Genomic DNA, 27,505 nt, shown 5'->3' on the forward strand with positions numbered 1-27,505 from the left:
GTGATTAATGGCTTTAAACTGCTGGCCCGGCTCTCTCTCTCTCTCTCCCTCCTCCCTTTATTTCCCGTCAGTCTCTCACCCTCTACGTGTCCGGTGCAGCAGCCCACGTGTCTTCATTAACGAAATCAAATCGAAGTGCACTTTCACGTCTTGATATTGATTTAAAGTGCATGTCGCAGGGTCACAGTGCCGTCTGCAGCGAGGGGGGATGGACAATTAAAAAATGTCTGGTCGATCGCCAACGAGATCTTCTTCTCACTTAATTTGACAGAAAAACCAACTTTCCGATGCGCACGGTTCACACAACGGTTCCATCAGCTCTGAGTCAGATATGTAGGACAGTGTTTGTGATTTGGTGCCAAACAGCGTCCACTAGAGAGCACACCATTTGTAGTGCTAAATAAATACCGGACACGCAGACGTTGGACTGGTAATCCTCTCGTGGCACAACATTAAGTGTGTCTGTTTATTTGCCAAAACAAAAGCTCTGTGTGTGGGTAAATATTGTATTCGCAGTTAACACGGCTACAGTAAGCGCCCAACCCGGTTGTGATGAAAATTCTGATTAAGATAAGCCAAGGCAATAAAAGGAGGGATTTACCTCTTGTATAATGAGGCGGGTATACATTTATCTCCCGTCATTGTGGGCTCCTGCAGGCTGTGTTCGCTCATGGAAATAGCGAGGATGTTGTATTAACACAGGTACAGTGATATTCATGAGCGGCGATATGAAGATGGATATGAACAGCTTATCCCAACCCCGGATATACACCATGATCTGGAATACACTGTGCATGGAGACAAACTCATTATGTGTGTGAGAGTGAGAGCGATTGTGTAAGCATCTCGCCGAGTACGGCGAGTCTCAATAACCTATTAAACGCCTGACTCTGATTTGACTGGATTTCATCTGCCCCGCCTGTATGGGCTTTTAGCTAACGATGCTTTGCCACGCCTTCCAACCCTCCTCCAGGTTCTGCGAGGTGGCCAAGGAGAACGGCATGGACATCTTCCGCGTGTTCGATTCCCTGAACTACCTGCCCAACATGCTGCTGGGCATGGAGGCCGCTGGGGCGGCAGGTGGCGTCGTGGAGGCGGCCATCTCGTACACCGGCGACGTCTCTGATCCGATGAGGCAGAAGTACTCTCTGGACTACTACATGAACCTGGCGGACGAGCTCGTCAAGGCCGGAACCCACATCCTCTGTATCAAGGTGGGGAAATAAAGATAGGGGCGAGAGTGTGTCCTGTGTGCTCTGAGAGTTGTTTACTACTACGAGTTCTACATAAGCCGGGTTTATTTCTTTTCTTTTTCCTGTGACGATCTAAAGAGTCTGGCACTTATTGTTTGCTTCTGAAATCCCTGCCCATCTGCCGCTAGAATAACACAGAACCAGCTGGGCGACGATCTTTGCAAGTCTTTTTTCGCTCAGGTTTTCAAACGCAGTGTTTCTACACATGTATGTGATCGTAATGAGGAACCAGCAGACTGGCGGTCTGAAATGCTGGCTGTGTACACCTGTATATCGCTTACAGAAGCAACCGTTGTGCTTTGGGGTTCGCTTGATCCGAGGTCAAACGGCATGGGCAGCTAAATGCCATACAAATTGATTAATAGAATTCCTGACGCAATCACGGTTAATCAACTTTACATGAAGAAAATCCCTTTAAGAAGAAGCAGAAAAATGCATTTTGATGAGCATTTTAATTATTAAAAATACCCTCAGGTTTTAACTGTTGAACAGAAAAGGAAAGGTTATTAGTATACAGAATTTTATATATATATATATATATATATATATATATACAAAACCTTTACCTGATCTCTGTTAGAAAATAGGTGCCAGATTTCTGTGCATCCCATTTATTCTGTGTGTCATCCTTCATAAGAGGCCGTTTCTGTGGGCTGTGAACCACTCAGAGCAGGTCTGGTTGTTCCCCCATGTCGAGTGCCTCCGCATGACCCTCTTAGCTGAGGCGAGAGCAACCTTTAAGCCTTCTTCCCACCTGTACTCTCATTTCTTTTTAGGCTATTCAAGAAGCATAGCGCAGGGGTAAGACCAACACCAATACCCAAGCTTGTATAGCTGGCTACGCTCGGACAAAGGAGGAACATAGACGCCGTCACCTTGTTCCATTTGGCATCGCCGGTTTGAGTGACTCACTCGTGCCCTATTCATTCTCACAGTATTTTGAATTGAATAAGTTTAGACCCGCATCCCTACGACTCTAAAAAGAGAATAAGCGGTTTGGATAATGGAATGGAGCAAAAATAAGTTTAGACCTGGATGAACACCGCTAACGTTTTTGCATGAACTTGTATACTTGAGCCTCTTATCGAAATGAAGAGACTGATAATGCTCACAATCACATTGAATTAATTTCTTTATTCGAGCATGGCAGAATATTTTAACATTTCGCAGACGTGAAATGAAAAACTCCTGCTCTACCGCAGTGTGAACCGTCGCACACAGCACTGGCAATCTCATAAAAGGCCTGCTCAGCTAATGAGGTTAACATTTAAAAGAGGAAATGAGCATGAATTATAAGGAGTGCAGTGATCACCAGAGGGAGCGCAACGAAACATCTAAGCTCTCTCTGTGAATTTCTGTTAATATCATTTAAGCTTTCTTTTTTATAATTATCCTCACACAAGTAGGTGAGTCTATAATACCTCACTTGTGTCATTATTTCTTCTTTGAAGTTCTCATTTCCCAGCACAAATTGGGTTGTTTTCTGTGAAGACATGTTGAAGATCCTTAAACATGTTTAACGGCTTCAATTAAAACAAAAAGGTGGTGGTTTCCTCTTCAGAGTTATGCTTTTTATCAGCAAAGACGCAACGATTATTTAGAGAGTTTGAGTAGCCCTGTTCCAGTTCCCACCACGAAAACGAATTTGGTGTTGTGTTTGTGAACGTGTTCCTTTCGGCTGTTGTTATTCATCCGATTACACCAAATTATCGACTCTCTGTGGTCTGTTGCAGCTTTCAGGAGAAGCCTCAGGCTAGTGCTGTGTGCGCTCGCTCTCACTAATGCAGACTAAGACAGGTGGTTGAAATCAATCGTGTTCAACTAAATCCAAGACTGCATATCCAAAATTGAGATGTCTTACAGAAAGCCAGTTAAGACCGGATTAAGGCATATGGATGGAGGTCTACCCCTGGGTTACTTTATACCCTTTCACGTCAAAGCAATGTTCAAAGTGAAGATACTCGGTATAAAATGGTGTCATATTTTGGGATTATAATCTAAATAGGAGCCACTAGCATATGTGTGCTACAAATAATGTCAAATGTCAAACTTCCCATTTCATTTTTCCTTCAATCCCTTTCCCCCCCCCCTCCCGTTATCTCTCCCCGTACGACCAGGATATGGCCGGCCTGCTGAAGCCACAGTCCAGCAAGCTTCTGATTGGCTCTCTGAGAGACCGCTTCCCTGATATGCCCATCCACGTGCACACACACGACACGGCCGGCGCCGGTGTAGCCGCCATGCTGGCTAGTGCTGAGGCTGGAGCTGACGTAGTGGATGTGGCGGTGAGTACCCGTGGCGGTGGGTCCACTGATGCCTCGCGATACAACCACACAAGGTTTAGATGCATTGATGAGGATGTTTTTTGATCGTATATGCGTGTGTATAAAACATTATTTTAAAGGCTTTCTTCAGAACATTTAATGAAAGAAACTTATTGTCGAGCGTGGATCAGACACTTAGAAACATATTTGCCTATCAGCCCCATTTGTTGTCTTGTTACATGTCAAGTAATAAAACATCTATGCTTAAACACAACATTACCAGTTAGAGGGGATATCCAAGACCTGTTTTATGTAAATATGTATGTGTGTATTTATGTGTGTGTGTGGTGTATGTGTACGTGTGTGTATTTATGTATGTGTATATGTATATATGGGTGTGTGAATATGTGTATGTATATGTATGTGCATGTGTATATATGTTTATGTATATATATATACAGGACTGTCTCAGAAAATTAGAATATTGTGATGAAGTTCTTTATTTTCTGTAATTAAAATTAAAAAAAAAATGTCATGCATTCTGGATTTTTCTTACAAATCAAACTGAAATATTAAAGCTTTTTATTCTGATTTATTGCTGATTATGACTTGCAAGAAAACTCAAATATCCTATCTCTAATTAACTCAAACACCTGCAAGTGGGTTTCCTGCCTTGACAAACACTCAGCTGTTATAAATCTATATATATATAGGTATATGTATATGGTTCTCTGAAATAAGTTTTTTCAAGAAAACATAGGTTAGGGCACTTATAAGCTTGATATATTCAGCCTTGACCCTTTCAGTTAGCCACTTTCTTCTTTTGTTGAAATTTTGATTTTTGTATATTATTACTGATCGAACTAAACTAAACTAAAATCATGTGTCTTTTGATGGGAAATGGATGTTTTCAAGCGTTCTTCCCATTAATCATCATCCACCATGTATGTACCATTGATCCACCGAGCTGTGGACCTACATAACACTTTCACACCGATCAAGGCTCTCAGTCAAGCAGTATTCACATTGAATATCTCCCTCTAGGTCGACTCAATGTCCGGGATGACCTCTCAGCCCAGCATGGGAGCCATTGTGGCCTGCACCAAGGGGACCGAGCTCGACACCGGTAAGCAACGTGTTCCCCGACCCGTGAGCGTCAACAGTGACAACAGACGTGTTTGTTTCAACAGCATTACCAGGTCCCATAGAAGTGAGGATTTGAATGTGATACATTGTTGGAACTTAAGGGGCATAGGAACGCTCTGTAATGATATTTCATTAGTCTCATCAGTTTAATTTAGTAAAAGCAATTGGAAAGAGATAATCGTAAAGACGTGTTGGAATAAACGCCTTCATATACCCTCAGTGAAAGTAAAGTAAGAATAAATATGTAAGTGTATCAATTGGCACGACAGCACACAGTGCTTTTATTGCTTTATTAACTGTTAATGAGACAGAAAGTCTCTTAGATCACAAGTTTCGCTAAGAGCTGATTTCCTCGTGTCTTTTCTAAGACTCTCCTGCTTTAAACGAGAGAGAGGGAAATCAATCAACGGATCAATAAATGACAGAGCGCATCACTAATTATGGCTCTCAGTAAGAAAGGCCGGCGTATTCTGCTCGGTGATAATGTACACAGCCAATTATGAGAGGAAGATGGAAACTAAACTGAGACGGCCCGAATAAAAAAGAAAAGAGAGGCCGTCGTGTCGTCGATAAAATCTGTTATCTGCTCTGTTAAACTAAATCTTCATCTATTAAATGATGGAACATTTCAGATAGTTGGGAGTGAGAGGTCGGATTAATTTGATGCTTACAAACCCATACAAATATTGGTTGTAGCCGTGAATAATGTGGTCTTAAATTCATCATTACAGGCTCTAAAGCTAATGAGCAGTTCTTCATGGAGCATTTAGGGGCTTTTCCCAAGGCATCCTTCACATGGCTGGTGGTTATCGAATTGCTTCCTCAAACCACGTTCTGCCCACTTTCTATCGGAGATCTTTGGTTCACAGTCCGGACCTCCACAGCTCGATCCTATCTCCTTAAGAGGTCGACAGATACGGGGGACATGGGTTTATAATATGCACTTCCCCCTTTGGGTTTGCTGCTGCCCGGTGTTCTGCTCTGTGTTCTGCTCTGTGTCATTTGAGAACTGCCTCTCCGTTGCGCTGATAGCCGACCGGGTTCAGCGACCTCCGCCTCCCACGGCAACGGGTGACAGTGTGTTGAACTGCTGTTGGAAATGAAAGGAACACGAAACAAGCAAAAGGGATTAAAAGCGATGTGTGGTTGGCAGAGTTATGTAGAGTAATGCTTTGGGGGGAACCGACTAACTAGATCAGAGAGTTAATTCCCATTACTCGGGAATAGAAACCTGCTAATTCTGTGCACGCTATATTCAGACGGCGAATGCACAGTCTACTTCTGTAGTGCAGGACACTTCATATTACCATCTATATGCAGATTATTATTTATTTATTTTAATGGGAAAAGCGCTGTATGCCAAGTGCTCCTTGTGTTCTGATCTAATGATGTATGTACAGACATGTTCCCGCCTCTGGGCATCAGAGAGACGTTATTTTCCGTCATTTAGTTTTTTGATTACCATGTGGTCTTTCGAGAAAACACTCACTAATGCCTATTAATGATTGGTTGTGTCCCATGGTAAAATGATTAGCCCTGATGCTAATGTGCTTTGGCACAGGAAGAGCTCTCTGTAGAGAAACCTGTGCCCACACTCGTTACACCCCCTGCATGTTTATTCGTGCATCCTCATTGAAACCACGTTACCCGGTCTGGAGGGGTTTCTGCTGGTCCCTGCAGTTCAAACTGACCCTCTCTGTACGCCTGCAGTGTGACTTTTGGACATGTCAGTTTTCCCTCGGTACATGCATAAGTCTCTTTTCAAAATACACTTCCAATGTAGGCGTACTTCATTTTTACTCATGCAACAAACTACTGGGTTAGGTTTAGGGAACAAAAGCCCAAAGGCGTCGGAAAAGACTGTGCTTTGCTCCGTAACTTGGGCTCGTTTACTTCATAGGTCACGCAACAGAAATAAGGTCGAATAAATCAATTCAGCATTTCATCGAGACGCCAAAGGGTGCGAAGGAGGTGTGAAGTCATCCAACCAAAAACAAGATTTTCAGCAGATGTTTCTCTTTAGAAGAAAAAAAAGTCTGTATTTCTGGGTTGAGTTTCGTTGTGAGCACCTAAAGTGGCCAGAAAGACGTCACGTTCATATCTGCAGTGCCTTCCACACTGTTGTAAAAGCAGAGGATGACGGAGGACATCAGTTAACCTCGGTGTCGATCACAGCCTCTCGGGCCATCCTTCACATTCAATTTGGTGTCTTTTCGAGGCTCGCTGCTCAATACTGCTGCGGAAACCGTCATACGGGGGGAGCTGTCCGTCAAGGAAGAGCGAGACAATTCTGTAACGGTCGACAAGACGAGCCAAAAGGACATGATTTGAGTCTGATGTGCGAGTTGTGCTTTGGAACGAACGCTCCACCGGCGCTGCTCTCCTCACAGGCGACTGCAGCAGCTTCACGTCCACTCCAGTCGTGCGCTGGACCACTAGGACGCATCAAAGTGTTCGAGGGAGAGCAGCTCTCCCATCCGTTTAAGCTGCGTCCGAGCTCGTGACAGAATATCAATGCGTGAGCATACATTACCCGGGGTGAAGGGGAAAAAGAACAGTCGAGAGGGAGAGAAAGACAAGGTCATTAATCAAGAGCAAGAAGTCTGTCAGTTTATTCATGGCATTTCTTTTTAACTCACATGAGACTGCGATTGGGATGCGGGATGCCTCTCTCACACACACACACACACACACACACACACACATGTGTGCATACTCATAGTGTGTCCTGATGTGACCTTGGCACATGGATTATGCACACAAACTCGTTCTCTGTTCCAAATTCTGTTCCACCTGTAACTTTGTGCTCGTCGTCTGTTCTTTTCATCTCTGCCTCTCTTTTTTCTTCCCCCCCTTCCATCTCCATCTGCCCATCGCACTACTTTTGCAATCAGGCGGAGCACTTGCATACTTCCAACCCTTCCTGACCTCCGTCTGTTTACTGCTTTCCTCTCGCTCCCTCCCCTCTTTCTCCCATCTTTGTTTCAAAGCAGTAATCAGTGCCTTTTTTCCCCGTCACCCCCCCGCTTCGCTCGCGTCGCCTCCCCACCCTCCTCCTCTTCCCTCCCTCTCACTCGTTGGCGAAGCAATTAACAGCCCTTTACATGCCGGTTTCACTCCCGCAAACTCCCTCACTCTTTGCGCCTTTCCCTTCCACTCCCTCCGCGTCTTTGTCCCGGGGAAACGGCGCTTCTCCCGTTAAGTCGTTTGTCTTTCAGCTGTCATTGTATTCATTCAGTCAGACGGACACGGTGTGTGCACACAATCTTGCATGTAAAAAGCCTACCTATTCTGAAAGCATACGTTCTCTTGAATGACGACACACAGGGATTTAAAAGATGTGGACTTTTTCAGATCTTCAGACCGCCACATCAGTGTGGCGGTCTGAAGATGCAGCGGTCATCAGACACACAGAAGGCTGCATGCATTGATATTGCTGTACAAAGCCGTCAAGCACTGACCCCAGACGGCAGGTGAGCCGACGCATTAAGCTTCTTTGTTCACCGCCCTCATCTCTCCCTTTCTTCATCTGTCAGCGTTCAATTTTACCGTCTTTTTTTTCTCCCTGAATTCTCTCATCGCTCATCTGTCTTCATCGGTTCTTCTTGCTCTCATAGTATTATTAACTGTGTGTGTGTGTGTGTGTGTGTGTGTGTGTGCTTGTGTACCTGTGTGTGTGTGTGTGTGTACACATGGTATAGTGGTGTAGTGATTGATGTTTTTGTCTGCGGAACCGGCAGTCCAGAAAAAAACAATGCTGTATTTACCTCCAGCGTGATTTAGCAAACGTCAAAACCCACAGCGTTTTGCAGCTGTTCTCTATATTTATAGAATACACTGTGAAATAAACCTTTTGATCCCAAAGGGAAAGTTAAGGTGTCAAAAAAGCAGAAAATGATGTAGACAAAACACATATCGGTGCGCTCGCTTAATGACGTTGAGCTCTCCTGTTAGTTGGGAAAGACGCTCTTCGCCAAAGTACCTTCCTGATCATTGAAGTGCATCGATTCAACTTCTCGTTCTGCTTTTTGCCTTTTCTGCTTGTGGAAGATTCTCCAGGCCAGCTGCCTCCGCACCGAAAGCCCCGGGTTTCTAGCCGCACTCCAGAATACATTTACAAGCGGGATCTGAAATCAAGTTGTTCCCTCACCTGCCTCGGTGGCAGCTCACTGAACAGCGCTGCGCCCACTCAGTTTATGCACCGCCACTTCTGAAATCTATGTAGAACGCTTCACAATGGTAAAGAATGAGTCAGCGGTCGCTGGCAGTACAAAATATGGAATATCATGTTAGCTTAATACCTGAATCATTTTCATTTAGGAATTACTTTAAGAAAATTATTTTTTTTATAAGGAAAATAAGTATTTCTATACATCTGACATGTATGCCGGCGAGCTGAAAGCTTTACCTGCCACAGCCAACATGGACCCTCTCGTTGGCAGGTGCTTATTTTATTCCCCGTGTACTCCTTCACAGCGGTAAAAGTGTCACTACACAATATAAGAATACTCGGTGCAACAAAAAGTCCCGCATTCAACATTGTACCTGTGTTACAGCAGCATGCACTGAAAGTAATTATATCAGCTGACGGATATATGGCATTATAATTTAATATAATTTCAAATTAGTAATATCTCAGTCTAAATGCAGTCACGGTAACTATTGCTGTGCGCTGTGGAGCAATACGTCGCACAGATATGTGGTGGTGAAATGTCTCTTTGGTGAAGCTGCTTGTAGATATCTGGAATATGACTAGACATGGAGGTTCTGTTAGAGGGCCAGAAGGGTTTCATCTTTAGCAATGTGTTGTATTTTATAGGATTATCAGTTGTTTTCTATGTCAAAACTTCTGCCACACAAAGGAAATGAAGTAAAACGTTTTTCTTTGAAATTTAGTCGATGGTAGCATGAAATAGATATATACTTGACTGAAGTAGAAGTATCTCAAACCTGTAGAGTACTTGAGTAACTTTCCACCACTGATGAAGATTGTTGTGTTTTTTTATTTTTACAATTTTCTTTTTATTCAACAATAAGAACACAAATACAACAAGTCATCGACAACCAGAATTAAAAATAAAATATTTTTTAAAAAAGGGGGAAAAGAACAGAAAAACCTGCTGTCATGTCAATTCTGTGTCAACTGCCATAGGGTCCACTTCCTCCATTTACTGTCCATCTGTGATCCTGTCAGCCGTAGCCTGTGTGATTGTTGTGTTTTTAATTTATTATTTTATAAGCGTTCTGGAGAAAATGTTCCTGTTTAACATTTGAAAAAGTGCATTGAAGGACGAGTGTTGTCGAGGTTAAATGAGCAGATCAATATCTCATATCCGTCCTACACAATGAAGCTGGAGCCAGTTAGACTAGCTTAGTATGAAGGACCCCAGAAGAATGTGCACATTTAACAATTGTATTTCTGTGTATCTGCAAATTGGGTAAAATCCACGTCAAACACGACGACACCTTCCCCCCCTCGCTCGACTGCGAGGCGTTTTCCTGATGGCCCCATCGCTGTGTGCCGGGTCATGTGACTGACAGCTGTCAGCTGAGACATTCCCTGCTGCCACTTACTCATTTTACAGCAGCTGGCAAATAATTGTTTTGCTGTAACGTCAGCGCCGCAGACATTTTAATCCACGGCGGGTGCGGTCGCGTTGATGCCGTCACTTGCCTTTTGTTAATTGACGATATCATTTTCACAACGGACACATAAATGAAAACTATGAAATTGGTTCTCAAACAGAGAAGGAAATAGACCTAATTACTGACTTGCTTGGCAGGCAGCTGAATTTGAGGAGCAACAACCTGCACATTAATTTCACATTAATATCACAGTAGCTCCATTTCCCCCCCCAAGATCACAGTGGAAGCAGACACACACTTTTTTGGCGCATACGTACTTTCTTTGAATCCTATAAATCCTGTCAGGCTGTTGTTGTGGATGTAAGGAGCTAAGTTGGTCGCATTAACGCGGCTGATTGTGTTGTCATCATTAGCCAAAAACTGAGTGTAATGCCATTTCTGCCATGGCATTCAAACTGCAGCAGGATGTCGTAAATATATGAGTAAACAGATGGGGTTGTTTGTGTGATTTTTTTTTTTCAGGATCACAAAATATCACAGGGATTTAATGAGGGACAAAGGCAAGATGTAAATGCACTTACAGGCTAATAAGTCAGATTTACACTTCAGGCTTGTTCAAGACTTTTTTTCAGCTTGTAACGCATTTTATTTTAAATCCCACATTTTTACTCACTTAATGCAATTGTTGTCTGTTAGATTATGAATGTTTCTGCTGACATGTTGGTTTCTCTTGCCGAGCCCGTTATAGCATAACAACCAGATGCTAAGGACAAAGTACTGTATGTTATTTAAAAAAAGGGAAGGACTCGGCACAATGTCGAGACTCTGACAAGTTTCACATCATGTTTGTATTTCCATACATCAAAATCAACGGCATAAACCTGCTGTCATAATTCACTAGCTGGCACAAGTTTTGAGACCACTAATTCAGATACATGGCAGGTTGCCACATACGCTGCCAAAACAATTCCGCGAACCTTTTTTTATTATATCGCATAAATTCCCTCCTCTCAATAGAAGCGGACGCACATTATCAGAGAATTACAGACTTTGAGTTTAAAGCTGTCATTTCTATCCCCACATACCGGGGCCAATACCGCGTATCATTGAATTCTCTTCACATAATAATAGAGGCTCTACAACAGTTCACCTCTTGCCAGATCACCCTAACCCTTCTTTTATAATCTATCTCCCCATATCCCATGCTTAACATTTCTCTTGTGAAAACACACAAATATTACTATAATGTATTAGTTTTTAAATTGTTGTCTTCTGGCGGTTAAAAAGCTCAGTAAATCAGTGCTGACAATTCTCATTAAAATAAAATGTGCACGCTGGCCATTGATTTGATGTCATATTGATCCTCTTTGCTCCAGGCATCGCTCTGGAGAAGGTATTCGACTACAGTGAGTACTGGGAGGTAGCCAGAGGCCTGTACGCTCCATTCGACTGCACTGCCACCATGAAATCTGGCAACGCCGACGTCTACGAGAACGAGATACCCGGAGGACAGTACACCAACCTTCACTTCCAGGTACACTGGCCTATTCTGGGCATTTTCGATTGTATTTTGTGTGAGTGATTGATTTTGAAACTGAATAAACCAAAATGCATTTCACAAAGCTCTTCGCCACAGTTGAGCTCTTTCGGGATGAAAGGATGTAAACAGCAGATGAGCTCAATGCAACATTACGTTAAAATGTCTACGCACCCTCTATCCCAAGTAATATCCTGCAGAAAAATACTTATTTTCCCATAACTTCTGACAAGAGCATGTTTCAAACATGTTATTATTATCTTGTGTAAATGTGTGTGTTCAAAGCCACTGCAGAAATGTGACTAACCAAGCGAGTGCTATTTAGAGGCACAGTTTCAGAAACTCGAAAAAATGTTGCTTGAACAACTTATTTTGGTGTTTGTTAATGCTGTATCGCACATCAAGTACAAATAGAGTCTACAGTGTCTCTGTCACACTCTGAAATGTGTCTCAGGTGATTGAAAGTGAATTCACAGCGCTGTTCACCCACTGGAAGAAAGCACGTGAGAGATCACCCTGTAGCCCAGTTTTTCCCCGTTCATAGCAACGAGTGTCGAACAAATGCACTATGTACTAAATGACAGTTTATTCTGGCCCATCTGGCCTTTTTTAGCCATATTTCTAACCTTAAATCCCAGCTTCACACTCAATGACTCAAAATGGAGTCATAGATACAAACATAATTTTTTAATACAAATGTATTCTGTTATTTCTTTCGCTGTGGTTCATTGCAGGCTCACAGCATGGGACTCGGAAACAAGTTCAAGGAGGTGAAGAAGGCCTACGTCGAGGCCAACAAAATACTCGGGGATCTCATTAAGGTGAGACGTGTTCTTCTTCTTCTTCTTCAGACGTGCATCCCAGTCTGCCGATTGGCTGCTTGCGTCCGATAGTGGGGGATTTCTTATCTTCCCATCGTGTCATAGTTGTTTCCCTTAATTAGATATTTGTACGGTAAGCTGGCAAATTGTACATATTTTCCACGAGGCTATTTTTCTCTGTTATTTAGCATGGAGTTTCAACTTTACTTTTGTTTAGCAGGATGGTTTCAGACAGTATTCTTGGTATTGCCAGTGACACTCCAGTGGACTAGTTCTGGATTTATTTTCTGAAGGGCACTTTGATCCTCGTCGTGGAGAGAGAGCTCTGTTGCCAATTTTGCGGGCAACAATTTAATTCTCAGCCCAAATTCACCTCCATTGGTTTTTCATAAGCTTTCATTCATTAATTCCTATGTTTTTTTCCCTTATTATTATTTACCATCACAGTTCATGAATAGATTCATCCCTCTTTCACCGTGTTCACACTCACTCTGTAATTATTTGGTTATCTGGTTTGCATTCTCTTTCTTTATCAAGCCGCTCTGTCGCTTTTCTTTCTCCACCTTTCTGTTTCTCATTCCATTGTTACTTTGCACACATCTGTTCCCCAGCCATTTCTCTTATTTTGCTCTCTCTGGATTGGGATTGTCTATTACTCGACCTCCTCCTTCTCTCTCTTTCTGTGTCTCTTTCTCGATTTTTCCTGATTTTCTTCGGCCCTCTCGGTTTTCCCCATCAATTCCTGTCCCTGAACTCCATCAATTCAATTAACACTCTCGGCGGGCTTCGCTGCACAAGCCAATGCTGGCTTAATGGGCCTACGGGTCCTGCTCTGCTCTCTGTTGTATCTTTTTTTTAGCTTGACACACAGTTGGCTTGTCGATAAGGAAGAGGGGGTGAGCTAGTCAGATAAAGATATCAAGTAGACTCCCCACTCGCTGCACAGGCGCTAAGCAGAGCAGCCAAGGAGTGTGCGTTGACCATGCTCTCCCACGCACCCACAGCCCTGCAAAGGCTGTATCTTTGAAGCTTAGCACTGTGGGTGAAGGACATTGTATTGCTGAGCAGCCAGTGCAAAGCCAGAATCCATGCACAAAAAAAGGGCTACAAAACAACCCATCGCCTCTTGAGTTTTCCTCTGCTTTGATGCTCGGAAAGACGGTTTGATGAGTGACTGTGGATGTTAGCCACACAGCTTGCTACCGTGAATAAAGTTCAGATAGACAGGGCTGTGTGTAGATAGCAGAGAAAAGATGTGCCTTTATTATCTTAAATCATATTTTAGAGCTATTTTATGATAATATAGTATCAAGAATCATTGTTAAAATGTAAGATATTTTAATCTGCAACATGCCAATGTATTATTAGGCTGGTTCTGTATTCTCTCCCAGCCCAGATCTCTATTTTAAATGGATTAGTGGAGGGGAAATGTAGTGCGGTTCACAGGATGAGTGGAATGCTAAATTTAATGAAAAGTCTCTCGGGTAAAGGACCTTTTTAATAAATTAGAAGAGAACAACTGCTATACATTCGAGTGGTGAGGGACACCGCGTCGTGTATTCTGCCCCCTTCGGCTAATCAGCACACCTGCCAGTCCTTTCTTCCCCTTCATCGTCCTCCTGGTCACGTCGTGGTGCTCTTGCTCAGAACACGCTGTTGTAACACCACCCGACCAGTGTGACTTCAAATCTGACGAACTCCTTTCCTGGTGATAATCGTAATGATTCATCTCTTCTAATTCTGAAGTGACTCTTTTTGCTCGATGGCTTATTTGCTGAAGCACTATAACAACGAGAAAATACACACAGAACATTGTTTTGATGGAACGTGTCTCTCCTTCATCAGCCATGTGACAGAAGGTCACTGAGTGTTTCGGGTCTTTCAACATCAGACACCCTCACCCAGCCATGTTTGACCTCCTCTCCTGATCCACATCCATTTGGGGGCTTTCCCTGCTGCCTCTGTGATGTTCCTGATGGCTATCTCTCCTTCTAGTGATGACCAGTTGAATATAAATATTTTCTTTTCTTTTTTTGTGCTGCAAGCAAATAATATTTTTATTGTCTGGTAGTCTACAGATTTTTTTTCTTCCTATCATCGTTAGGTCTATAAAATGTCAGCAAAATATATAAAAAATATCCATCACAAGCCTTATGATGATATCTTGAAAGGAATAGTTCGACATTTTGGAATATGAGCGTATTCGCTCCCGTGCTTTGAGTAAGATGAGAAGATACCACTCGCTCATGTGTCTGAAGTGTAGCCTTTGCTATGGGATTTGTAGGCAACCGGAGAAGACATCTTTTTAATGAATTTAACTCCATATAAAGTGTAAATTAGTAATTTTAGAAGTGCTGGTCGGGGGGTTTTGTTTTCCTTAGACAGAGCCAAGCCAGCTATCAGCTCGCTGCTTCCCGCTACAGTCAGTCTTTATGCTAAGCTAAGCTAACCGGCTTCTGGCTGCAGATTCATGTTGCACAGATAGATATGAGTGTTGAAGCCTTTTTTCCCAAAATGGAGCACTATTTGTCTTGTTTTGTCTCACCGGCAGCTTAAAATCCAAAGATATTCAATCCACCTTCATCTAAGACTGAGAAAACAAGAAGATATTAACATTTGAGGAGCTGGAAATCAAAATGTTAAATGTTCTACCAATTGACGAATTGGATTCATCTCTATTTACTTAGACACAATAAATAAACCAGTCTAATCTTAAGTTGGAGTCTATTTAGTTAGAGAAACTTGACGTGCATACAGCTGTCTCTCCAGTGCCTCTTCTCTTCCTCTGCATTTAGTGCTCCTTTTTTCTGTGTTTCTCTCTCGCCGGGTTACACCCGTCGCAAAATGCACTTCAATATAAGAAGGACGAGTTCTATTTGTGTGTCTAGTCTGTCTTTCTACATTAACTAACTTACTCCGTCACTTTCCTTTTGCAATTACAGACACGTATTCACTCACCTCCACGGTCCTAAGACACAGCGGTACTTGGAGGTGGTGCACCTCCTTGTATCGCCTGTGGCGCTGCAGATGTCCATTCCTCTTGTCTGTTCGCCTCTTTCACTCCTCCTCTCGGTTCATCCGTCTATTCATGTCTTCCTCACGATCTCTTACTTCTCCTGTCTTTCTCCTAATCACCCAGTCTGCTTCCTCTGCCTGCTCTCTCCTCTCCACTTGCATTTTGTTTCACCTCCTCCTAAATCGCTCCCTCCCACCATCCATGCCTCATTTGGATTAGGCTTCCTTCATGTATCCCTTCTCTTCTATCGTTTCTACACTCTTCCTCCCCCTCTCTGATCCTCTTGTTATCACTCCTCTCTCTTGTCTCCTCCTCTCCTGACAGGTACCATTATTCACTCTGCTCCTGGCTTTGCTGTCTAGCATTATAGAGTGTGTTCATGTGTGTTTATTGCATTCGCACACGCACACTGGTCCAGATGATATATTCCTTCGCCCATGCTGAGAGTTCAGGTTTGGATAGAGTTGCATTAAAAAAAAATTCTAGTAAAGTATACAGACAGATGTCACATACGAGCACACACTGAAAACACTGGCATGCTTTCACACACACACACACACTCACACTCACACTACACTCTACCAGATGCAGGAGTGTGGAGTCTTGCAGGACCACTTAGCTAAAGCTGTACATTAGTGAAAGTGAGGCAGATGGACAGAAGGCAAAATAAGAGCATTGCGAGAGAGAGCTAAGGAACATGGAGGTAGTAAGAATAGAGAGAGCCGGTCAAAGTGGGGAGCTGGACGACGGTGGAACAGGTCTTGTGTGTCATGTTTGTGTGATAATGTGAGCCTGTGTGAGGAACCACATCCAGTTACAGCTGAGTTTAAGTGGTGGTGAGAGGGAGACACGGAAACATCAGAGTGCTGCTGCATGCTGAGGGGAGCAAGCAACATCTCTGAATATAAAAAGGTATTAGAATGATGTCATATCGCATGAGTAAAGCTGAGTTTAAATGATCATGTTTAATAATTTACTCAGTATTTTAGCCTCCTTCAAAGATAATGCGTCCGTTGATTTATTTGAGGAACAGATATTGACACTCTTATTCCAAAAATCCAAAGTAGCCTTGGATATTTCAAAAGGTTGAAAAATATATTTCCAGTAAATATTATGAGAGATGATTTGTATTTATGTTACAAGTTATCGAGCAGTTGTTGTAGTCAAAACTTCCCGTGTGGTATCAAGTCAGTGCAGATGGAATTATTTCAACAATAACTTGGCGGATTGCCATGACCTTTGGTCAGGATGTGCAGGGTGCCTTGAACACGAGCCCTAATGACGGTGAGGATCCTCTGGCTTTTTAATCTCCTCACACCAGGAAATCAACAGTTTCTCTCATTCAGCCAATTATCTCGTAAACTATGGATTTACACAAACTTTGGTACATAAATGAATGTTCCACAGAGGATGAACCCGTCTCACTTTGGAGGGATTTCCTCGACTCTTCCTCTCGTGCCATCAGCATTTCAAGATGTCAAGGTGTGGTCTGACTTGGTAAGGTTTAAGAAAAACTAAATGGTTGGGCTTTAAATAAGTCCCTCAACTAAGTAAAATACATGCGGTAACATCGAAACAAGAAAACACGTCACAACAACAACAAACTCCCCGCCCTCCTGCACAAGCGGTCTCGCTCACACTTTATCCGACATTCCTCAGAGCGTGGCATGTTCACGCAGCTGTGTTTACAATACAATCACTACAAATGACACAGGAAAAGCAAGAATGTCATTCTTATTGCACGCAAAATGACTTACACAGTGAAGTTACTCATGTGCCATTCGGTGAGAGCAGGCTGACCGCAAGCCAGGAGAAACTAGGTTGCCAAAGACCTTTATTTTGACACCAACCTACAGCCAATTAGTTCTCTTCACTGCGACGGCTAAAGATCAGACAGATGTGGTTCTGTTCAAGAAGCAGCTCACTTAATCCAGCTGATGAAAACACACCAATTGAAGCTTCTTTTTTTGTGCTGCATCAAAAAGAACAAGCATTGCTTCTGTAGAGAGAAAAAGCATCTCCGTCACACATTTGACTTGAGTGTATTTGCATGGTTAACAGTGTGTTCTGTGTATATAAGACATAATGACACGATCATGAAGTTCGACTGAGAGGGATCAGCAGGGTCGAGTCTGAGCTCAGCTGCACACAGAAACAGGGGAAATAGATTTTCTAACCCCGCACAACCAGGATGTGATTTACCTCACTCCTCGTCTCAGAATATAGAAAAGCTCACTCATCATGTACAGCTCACACATTGTGGGAGATGAGATTTCCTTTTCTTGTGTGCGAGCCAAGCAGAGGAAGTTGGTGGTGGGGTGTTTCCTCAACTGAGATTGATCATGAGAGGAACGCTCTTGATGTGACTGTGGATCAAGGAAAAAGTAAATATTTGGCAGAGGGACCGAGGATAAGAGATGGTCACAAGATGGAGGTGATTCATGGGGACTCGGCATCTCGGCTGTTAGTAGTATGAGAAGCTGGAGAGGGATGGAGTAAGAAAGATGGTTTGTGAAGGAGAAATCCTTAACTCTGTACTGTGGAGGCGGAGGAGACGATGGAGGTTGGGAGGAGGCTCTGAAGGTAGACGCGGATCGCACAGTCATGCTGCTTTCTTGTGTTTAAGATAGATTTGTGAGTAACTCAACGGTGAGCTTTTGTTCCACCTCTATACCAAGTTAATGGCCTCTCCAGGGATCCAACAGCCCATTGAAATCCCTTAAGCTTTTCTGTAAACAGTCTTTCTGTTAAAGCAATGGATCATTATCGCCTCTTTCGACAGAGCCAATCAAACGGAGCTGTAGGTGCTGTGGGAGGGATACGCCGAAGGGAAGTGCACACTTATTTCAATCAGCAAGAAGCATCTCAAACATAAAATGCTCATTTGCTCTCAAGGCTCCTTTGAAATCTGGTTGTTTGTGGACTTTAACAGCCACCCTGGGCTGTCTTTAAAAGGCTCTTTGAATGGTTCTCAAATCCTCTTTGTTCAGTCATCAGTGCAAATATCAGATTTTTTATTTTTAAATGGAAGGCGAGGCAAATCCAATCTTCATACTGAAAGAACCTTTTTTCGGCTCGTGCAACCTGATGATTCTGACATTGAGAAATGTGGAAAAAAACAATCTGCAGCTTAAACAATTCAGTGTTGACTCCTCTTTGAATGTCAGATGAATGCAGTTACTATGGCAGCGTGTGTTGTGCTCTGATTCACACCTCAGGCCCCTTCTCCCAAGCAAGGCTCATGCCAAGGTCCGTGGGCGATTTGAGGAGGGGGGGGGGGGCTTCCATCCCTCCAGTAAGTTAAATAGCCAAAATGTATCCCCCGTATAAACCTGCCATCGCCTGATCCCCGAGCAGCAGAGGCTTGAAGCCTAACCGTGTCTCAATACATCCGTGGTGCTGAAGCAGTAGATGGATTTGTCATTTATACTTTCACAACAAATCTATAAGATATTACCGATGCGAGTTCAAGTTTTCTTGTGTGATATGTGTTCAATCATGAGTTATTTTCCTCTGGCATTATCACAATAAAAGGGGAAGTAATGAAATCTGACTTCAATGAGCACGATGTCGACTGAAAGGCTTCCGAGAGTTGGAGGTCGCATCCTCTGTAAAGCCCTGCGTCCTAGAGGGCTTCGTTCAGGCGCAGCCACCAGTGTTACGTCTATAACCAGGTCCACGGCTCTCCAAGGGAACACCGTTGTCTCCCGTACTTGTCTATACAGACATTTCTGAATGTTTTATACATTCTTTATTGTGGCATTCAGACGACTGTGTCCAGCTACATACTGGAAGATTCCAATACAACAGTTGTGTTGAGCCATTTCATGGAAAATGTAATTGATTTTATTGTTATGGGGGGGTGTGGTAATCCCAGAGCAGTGTTTTTGCATGAGTGTGTGTGTGTGTGTACTTCAATTTGACAACATATCTCTTAGAAATAGTTCTGTGTTGGGAAATTCTTCGGCGAATGTACATTTGATCTCCATTTTGCCACATCAATAGGCCTCTCGTCGTGAGTGTGGGCCCCCTCTTTGCTTTCTCCAGTGCTTCAGCTGTCAGTGCTGACATTTACACTTCTAACTAGGCTCCTAAACGGACCGTGGGACTTATATTTGAAGAGTTTGGGTCCCGAGATAAGACCGAGTTTCTCCTCCCTTTAGTCACACTTTCATCTCAATGTTTAATTTCGGAATTAAGTGCAGAAATGTCTGTGAGAGACAGAAAGTTACCGAAAGGTGGTTTTCACATTGTTGTTGTTTTTTATATATGTGTATTTATCAATATGACTTGACCCCTCTCTTTTTACAATAATCTGAATCCCAAATGGAGTTGAACAGGAAGCCTGAAGTCTGTGCCTCCATTCATTACGATAGAGGAGTAATGTGCGCAATTTAATATTAGCATCAGTGTCCTGGTTGCAGTCCAACAAATAGACTCCACTTATCACTCATGCTAATAGGGATCGCTATTACCATAATGATATGCCATTATAAATAATAAAGTAATGGGAATATGACTTAACTAAATGTGTTATGCATTTTTTAAAGTTTTTTTGCTGTGTGTTTGCCTTTGTGGTTAAGTTCATGGCTGCCAAATCAAATGATTAAAGACATTTATTTCTCATTCTGCTGTCCCAACCACCCCTGTTTTTCTCCTCTGGGTCAGTCAGTACTTAATCTCCGTTAAAGCAGAGGCTCTGTCGCCACGTGTTTTCTCTATCCTCCTCCTTTCTCTTAAGCAGAAGTAGGGATTTAACACAGTAACACGTTTGGGACTCACACTTCTGCCTCCTTCTCTCTCAGGTGACTCCATCCTCAAAGATTGTGGGTGACTTGGCTCAGTTCATGGTGCAGAACAACCTGACCAGGGCGGAAGTGGAGGAGCGGGCGGATGAGCTGTCCTTCCCCCTGTCTGTGGTGGAGTTCCTGCAGGGATACATCGGGATACCACATGGAGGATTCCCAGAGCCCTTCAGATCTAAGGTTTGTCCTCTTACACACATACATGCCATTCTTTTCTTCCTCTAGCTTATTTGCTCACATGGTATTTCTGATGATTTCCATCCTGTGTTTCATGAGCATAATTTTTTAGTTTACGGGTAGTAGGCCTATAGGGCATCTACAAAAATAAATTACAAGCACGACATTTATTTACAACCTTTTGTTTGTTACATAACGCTGTGATTATAAAGAGGTAACGCGTGTGTTTTCTTTCCCGCAGTATTGGATATGTCAACAATTAGCAACAGCTTTGATTTTTGATGCATTTCTATTTGCTTGTGTTCAGGAAACCAGAAAGAACATTGTAAAAACTATACGTTGAAATCTGCTATAATCGAATGTGTGCTCTCCTGGCCATGGGATCCAAGGGGTTTGATGGGTCTCAACAGGCACATGTTGGTCCTGAAGGGTCTGAGTGCCTCTATTTTAGTGACACAGTTTATTATGGACTTCTAGGAGCTGGTATTGAAGTCATATGCATGACCACAGCCAAAATGATGCATTTTGATATAAAAGAAATCCCCAAATGTCCCTCAAGCGGAACGAGGTTTAAAGGCACATGTGTATGCAAGTGAGTGCGCACACACTCAGATTGTGTCCTGTGCTTGTTTACAACTGGCAGCAGCAAACGGGGAAGAAGAGCGCTGTCCTCTCATCTCCTCTGTCTCTTTACCTCCGTCTCCATCTCTCGTCTCCTGTCTTCACGACTTCAAGGAGAGACGTTCAGCAGCTGCAAGTCTCCTAAAAGAGAGGCGCACAAACACACACGCTCGAATAAATGCACGTGTCACATTCTCCCCTAAAACCTGCTGGCATATTGGCATACGTTACATTTCCGCCCAAAAGTTGTTGCTTTCTTCTTTTATAAATGGATCAGAAAAACTAGAACATTTGTCTCAGCCACAGATTCTTTATGAAGTGTTATTAGTGAGCTGGCTGGTGGCAGAAAATGTGCAATATTTGTTGTGAGACCCTGTTTGCACTTTTCCACAGGAGACTCATGTCACCATGTGTGGCTGAGAATGTAACACGTGCGTCTGTGTGTGTGTGTGTGTGCACTCATGCAGCCTCAGAGCGTTCATTCATATTTTTGCAGAGCCTGAAATATTATTAAAGGAGAGATCTAACATAATTAGGTATCTATTATTATGCCCTATTATTGTATCGCAACTTAATCAATTTAGCTAATGGTCATTTTCTCCTGCTCTGTCAAGTTCATCTTCCTCTTTAGCGTTTTGCTCCTCTCATAACTTTGTTGTCGGAGTCTGTACAGGTCCTTCCATTTGGTTTCCACGGTTACGGTCTCTCCGGTTACGGTCTCTCCGGTTGCGGTCTCTCCGGTTGCGGTCTCTCCGGTTGCGGTCTCTCCGGTTGCGGTCTCTCCGGTTACGGTCTCTCCGGTTGCGGTCTCTCCGGTTGCGGTCTCTCCGGTTGCGGTCTCTCCGGTTGAGATCTCTCCGGTTACGATCTCTCCGGTTACGGTCTCTCCGGTTGCGGTCTCTCCGGTTACGATCTCTCCGGTTGCGGTCTCTCCGGTTACGGTCTCTCCGGTTACGGTCTCTCCGGTTACGGTCTCTCCGGTTACGGTCTCTCCGGTTGCGATCTCTCCGGTTACGGTCTCTCCGGTTGCGGTCTCTCCGGTTACGGTCTCTCCGGTTGCGGTCTCTCCGGTTGCGGTCTCTCCGGTTGCGGTCTCTCCGGTTACGGTCTCTCCGGTTACGATCTCTCCGGTTACGGTCTCTCCGGTTGCGGTCTCTCCGGTTGCGGTCTCTCCGGTTACGATCTCTCCGGTTGCGGTCCCTCCGGTTACAGTCTCTCCGGTTACGATCTCTCCGGTTACGGTCTCTCCGGTTACGATCTCTCCGGTTACGGTCTCTTCGGCTACGGTCTCTCCGGTTACGGTCTCTCCGGTTACGATCTCTCCGGTTACGATCTCTCCGGTTACGATCTCTCCGGTTACGGTCTCTCCGGTTACGGTCTCTCCGGTTACGATCTCTCCGGTTACGATCTCTCCGGTTGCGGTCCCTCCGGTTACAGTCTCTCCGGTTACGATCTCTCCGGTTACGGTCTCTTCGGTTACGGTCCCTCCGGTTACAGTCTCTCCGGTTACAGTCTCTCCAGTTACGATCTCTCCGGTTACAGTCTCTCCAGTTACGATCTCTCCGGTTACGATCTCTCCGGTTACGATCTCTCCGGTTACGGTCTCTTCGGTTACGGTCTCTCCGGTTGCGGTCTCTCCGGTTACGGTCTCTCTGGTTACGGTCTCTCCGACACATCTTCTCTCCTCTTGGTTTGCCCCTCTTATCATCCGGCTCTCCCTGTCCCTGTAAACTGGCGTACAGTCGGCTGATTATCTGATCAAATATTTGTCATCTAGCATCCCACGTCCCGCCTTTGCAAATTAAAGTTAGCGTTCAGTTTTGACCGCTGCCTCTCTCTTAGTATCTCTGTTCCTCCAAACGGTGGCCTGGGAGGCGATCCTATTAAACCAACAACAATCGTGCGGATCACTTCTCTATTTATTCAAACGATATGCTTTTATTTTCAGTCAGCACTGGAATACTTTATGCCGAGTGAGGCTCGTTTCTTCTGCAATCTGGCCTCGATATTTAAGGCCCAAACAACAGGAGGCTGTTTTCCACACACAGCGTTCTCTCCATCACTTTAATTCAGTTAAATTCAGAACTCGGCTTTGGTCCAAATTATTTTTGCTTTTCATTTCACAGTCTTTTTATTCTTGCTTATTGTGTGCCCCTGTGTTTACATGCAAGCTGCAGGCTTGAGATGAATCTGTTACATTTTACTTTCACCCACTGAATATCTAAGAGTAGTTGAGACTATAAATCAAAGTAATTGGTGTCAAGCTCATGCGAGTTGGTTGAAGAAAATCTGGTTTTAAAGGGAAGAATGTAAAACATTTCTTTATGTATCGAATTATTTTCCCAAAACAGAGCTGTGTTTGTGGTAGTAGTTTGCCTTATGACAGCCACTGACCATCATGTGCTGCTGCTTGACTGAGTCCGTTCATCTTACTCATGGTGGATCGTTTGTGCCTGTATGTGACTATAAATGAGAGTCCTGAGTAATTAGCTTATTAATTAACTGCTGTAAATATTCTTGCATGTAAGTGTAACTCCCGGCCCATGTAGCTATGGCAAATATACTATGGGCGGGGTCCTGGGTAATGTTTAAAAGAGGGACGGTGCAGCCAACTGTTGTATAATGCACGCAGCTAAATATTTATTCACAAAACAAAATTAGATACCAATCCCCATACAACGAAAACCCACAACATGTATATAATTCGCTCTCCGTTCTAATGAACCTCAATAATATAACAAATACAACCAATATAATAAATATCACAAATACACTCATGCACACACCCTACGCACACACCCTAGCACACACACACACACACTAACAACACCCCCGTTGCAGGCCTGAGTCGTTGCTGGAGATCGTAGAGGCCTGAAACGGTAGTGGCCGTTTCACTTGTCCACACAAGCATAAAACAAAAGGGGCAGTGCAAAGTTTGTGAGTACTCACGATGACCACGGAGTGTTGGGAGAGGGAAGTGAAGAACTGGATGATTGTCTGATGGGATAAAAACAGCAGGTCTTGGAGCAGCAGCCTCAGGAATCAGCTCAGCTTCATCAGTTGGCGTCTCCTGAATCACAGATGCCCCAAATGCGTCTCGTCCGGATGTCCTGGTGTAGATTCATACAGGCGTAACTATTCGTCAGCCCTTCGTTGTCTCACCATTACTTCCACACAGCTGCTCAACAGCTGTAGCTGTCACCTACTTCACAAGGATACCTCCGCGTAGGCCACGCCCCTCTACCTGACAGTGAGGCTGGATTGGCGGTTGGTCTCACACACACCAGAAAACAATGACAACAGATCAGCAAATCAATTAGAAAACTTAAATCAGCAAAACAAATTAGAAAACTCAAATCCTATTGTAGACAGGGCTACATTATTATATATACACATTATTATTATTCTTATTATCTATCTTATGAAAATATATCATCAGGGCTACATAAGCATAGACATGTACATGTTATTTAGTGCTCCATGCGAGACCCTTGAGATATCGGTGTGTTGTTTCCTGCTCCCAGCATGGAAGAAGTCGTGTTTCTTTGATGGAGCTCTTGGTGGCATTAATTAGTGAGAATGTATTCTATCACACGCTCCCATATGCATACCGCCTTCAATGCACATTTGAATGCAAACTTCCCAGGGCACAAAGTGACAACTGAGGCGTTTCGTCGCCTTCGATCCGTCACGCTCGGTTCATCTGCTGGACAGAGAGGGAGTGGTCAAGAGAGGCAGGAGGCAGAGGAGGGAGACGGTGGGAGCTTCGGTGGGGAGAGGGAGAGAATCAGGAGGCCATCAGCGCCAAAGTGAATTCAAGAAATCCGATTATTGTCAGAAATCCAGCACATCCCTCAGAGGCATCGCTCTCGGTAAAAAAGGAAAAGGAAAAAAATACATAAAAATATGTGACACTAAAAAAGAAAAAGAGTGGGAGTGTGTTTCTAAGTGGTTGTAAGAGAAATGTAGAGAAGAAGCAAATAACCTTGAAGGCAGCGTTTGTCTTTCCTTGATATCCTAATGCAGATACACACACACACACTTACTCAAACTCACACACAGTCACTCTTTGTCTGGATCTCCCACTTAAACAATCAACCAGTTTAAGTGTAAGACATCCTCAGAGGATGCAATGTTAATGAGCGGGGGAGTCAAATAAGCCCGCCATCTTTGAAGTGTCTCTCACACACACACACAAACCCACACACACAGTGAGTCAGCTATCTTTGAACTGTTCTCTGTGTGACTAATAGCATTGCACCGGGCCCTTTGTCTGGAGATTCCTGCAAGGCACCCACACATGCACTCATAAATGTGCCGCGATGTTACGCGTACACAAAGACTAGAATACGGCAGGGCACGGACATATTTGCAAACATAACATTATGCACGGGTATGTATGCTATAACAGTAGACGTATGAACATCTAAAGATGTATCTGGTGCGCACAATGCTGGGAGGAGTTAAAAAAGCCACATGTAGGTTACCAATGCAGCACTTCGCATGAAAGCAGAGGCCATGATTATTTTTGATCTGAATTAAGCAGAAATAAAGGCGCACACACTCAGAAGTCGGTAGCACAAAAAGACTTTGCTCTTAATTTTTCTTTTTTGTAATACTTCTGTAGACTGTGCCATCAAAAGCGGAAGAAATCTGTGGGAAAAAAACTGAGCCGCAGCGCTGAGGTGAAATCCAACGTCTTGCCACCACCGTGGCCTCGGCTCAATCGATGTCTCTACAAGTTGTGTCAGAGAGCAACCACTGTGTGGGCAGATACAATTTCATATGATTGGTGCCACAGCAACCTTTCCCCCTGCATCCCTTTTCTTTCCACTCGTCTTCCTCCTCTACTGTTTCTGAGAAGAATGCTCGGAGGACGTGTCACACGTGCAGTCGTCTGTGATGACGCCTAAACGGAGAGAGAGAGGAAGATGAGCTGCATAAAAGTGGATCTCACTGCAGATGTTAATCCAGGAGAGGTGTCACTCGTATGCAAATGTAGAAATAAATAGAACTTGCATTAAGTGTGATATTCTCTCCATTTCAAGTGTTTCCCTCCCTCCCGTTCTGCTTCCCCCACAGCAGCTCCCCATGTACTTGTCTACTCCCCCTCCGCCAGTCTCTAGCCAGGGTGATGCTTTCACCCACACGTTGTACATCCCACATGGGGAAACATTCATAAAGACAGATATGACTTGAAATCAAAACTTTTAGTCATCCGTTTGTTTCCTTTTTCTCTCGCAACCTCATAACGTCTATCTTCTCTACGCTTGTTTACTTTCCTCCAACTTCCTCACTTCTTTTTCTTTTTTCCCCCCCTCCTATCCCAGGTGCTGAAGTCACTCACTCGTATCGAGGGTCGTCCCGGCGCCTCTCTGCCTCCCATGGACTTCGACGCCCTGGAGGCGGGTCTCCGAGCTGCACACGGCGAGGACATCACCCCTGAGGATGTGATGTCAGCCGCCATGTACCCCAAGGTGTTCCAGGAGTTCAAGGATTTCACCGGTGGGTCTTTGTCGTCAGATACCTGGATTAAGAAGAGGCCTCAACAAATTGTTTATTGTAACTCTTTGTTGTTGTGCGTTTGATCAAATTGGATCTGTTGTACCGAATGGCATTTGGTCTTGTTCCCTCGCACACACACACACACTCAACTTCTCATTTGTATTATTACTGGGGCTTGAAATTAGCAGCCAATCTTGACTCGGGAACATTCAGGGGGAGAAATCAGCATACGCAGTAAGAGCATTTTCTCTTTGCAGGTTTGAAGTGAATGCAGCATGAGTTAGGAGAAGGCTGTGATGTCGGAAGTTTGATAGGATTTTCTTAACATTAAAAAACTTGACTGGAAGTTGTTTAAAGGAGCTGCCTGGGTTTACACAAGCCGTAAGTGCTGCTTTGAGGAGTGAGGACATGTTAGCATTAAAGTGGTGGAGCCCTTTTTATGAGGAGCTTTAATTGTTTACAGCTGTTGGTTCACTACTTCAGCTAAAGAGTGAACAGACCCCTGAACCCACTTCTGCCTCATTCTTATTTAATTCTCTTTCTGATCATTAATAATCCAAAACTACACAGATGTCTCCCAGTTGGGTTTGCATGCACGTCCATATCCAGTGCCCAGCGTCATAATCATAAAGTAATGTTCGCTGATATTCATCTCTGCTTCTCTTCCACCAGCTAACTTCGGTCCAGTGGACTGCCTCAGCACCAGGCTGTTTCTGGATGGACCCAAGATTGCCGAGGAGTTTGAGGTACACATCTAAATATTTCGGGCCATTT

At 43.8% G+C, this 27,505-nt stretch overlaps 1 protein-coding gene across 1 annotated transcript in view; it reads left to right on the forward strand.

The window, feature by feature from the left end:
- Window positions 1-27,505, forward strand: part of pcxb (pyruvate carboxylase b) — a 243,198-nt gene that overhangs the window by 202,968 nt on the left and 12,725 nt on the right. Inside the window, exons 17-24 of the mRNA XM_056442436.1 lie at window positions 974-1,214; window positions 3,371-3,538; window positions 4,562-4,643; window positions 11,626-11,783; window positions 12,521-12,607; window positions 20,429-20,608; window positions 26,557-26,731; window positions 27,404-27,477. Coding sequence (XP_056298411.1) covers window positions 974-1,214; window positions 3,371-3,538; window positions 4,562-4,643; window positions 11,626-11,783; window positions 12,521-12,607; window positions 20,429-20,608; window positions 26,557-26,731; window positions 27,404-27,477 — 1,165 coding nt within the window. The remainder of the gene's footprint in view (window positions 1-973; window positions 1,215-3,370; window positions 3,539-4,561; window positions 4,644-11,625; window positions 11,784-12,520; window positions 12,608-20,428; window positions 20,609-26,556; window positions 26,732-27,403; window positions 27,478-27,505) is intronic.

Source organism: Pseudoliparis swirei, chromosome 21 (assembly GCF_029220125.1).
Source record: "Pseudoliparis swirei isolate HS2019 ecotype Mariana Trench chromosome 21, NWPU_hadal_v1, whole genome shotgun sequence".
Classification (NCBI taxonomy): domain Eukaryota; kingdom Metazoa; phylum Chordata; class Actinopteri; order Perciformes; family Liparidae; genus Pseudoliparis; species Pseudoliparis swirei.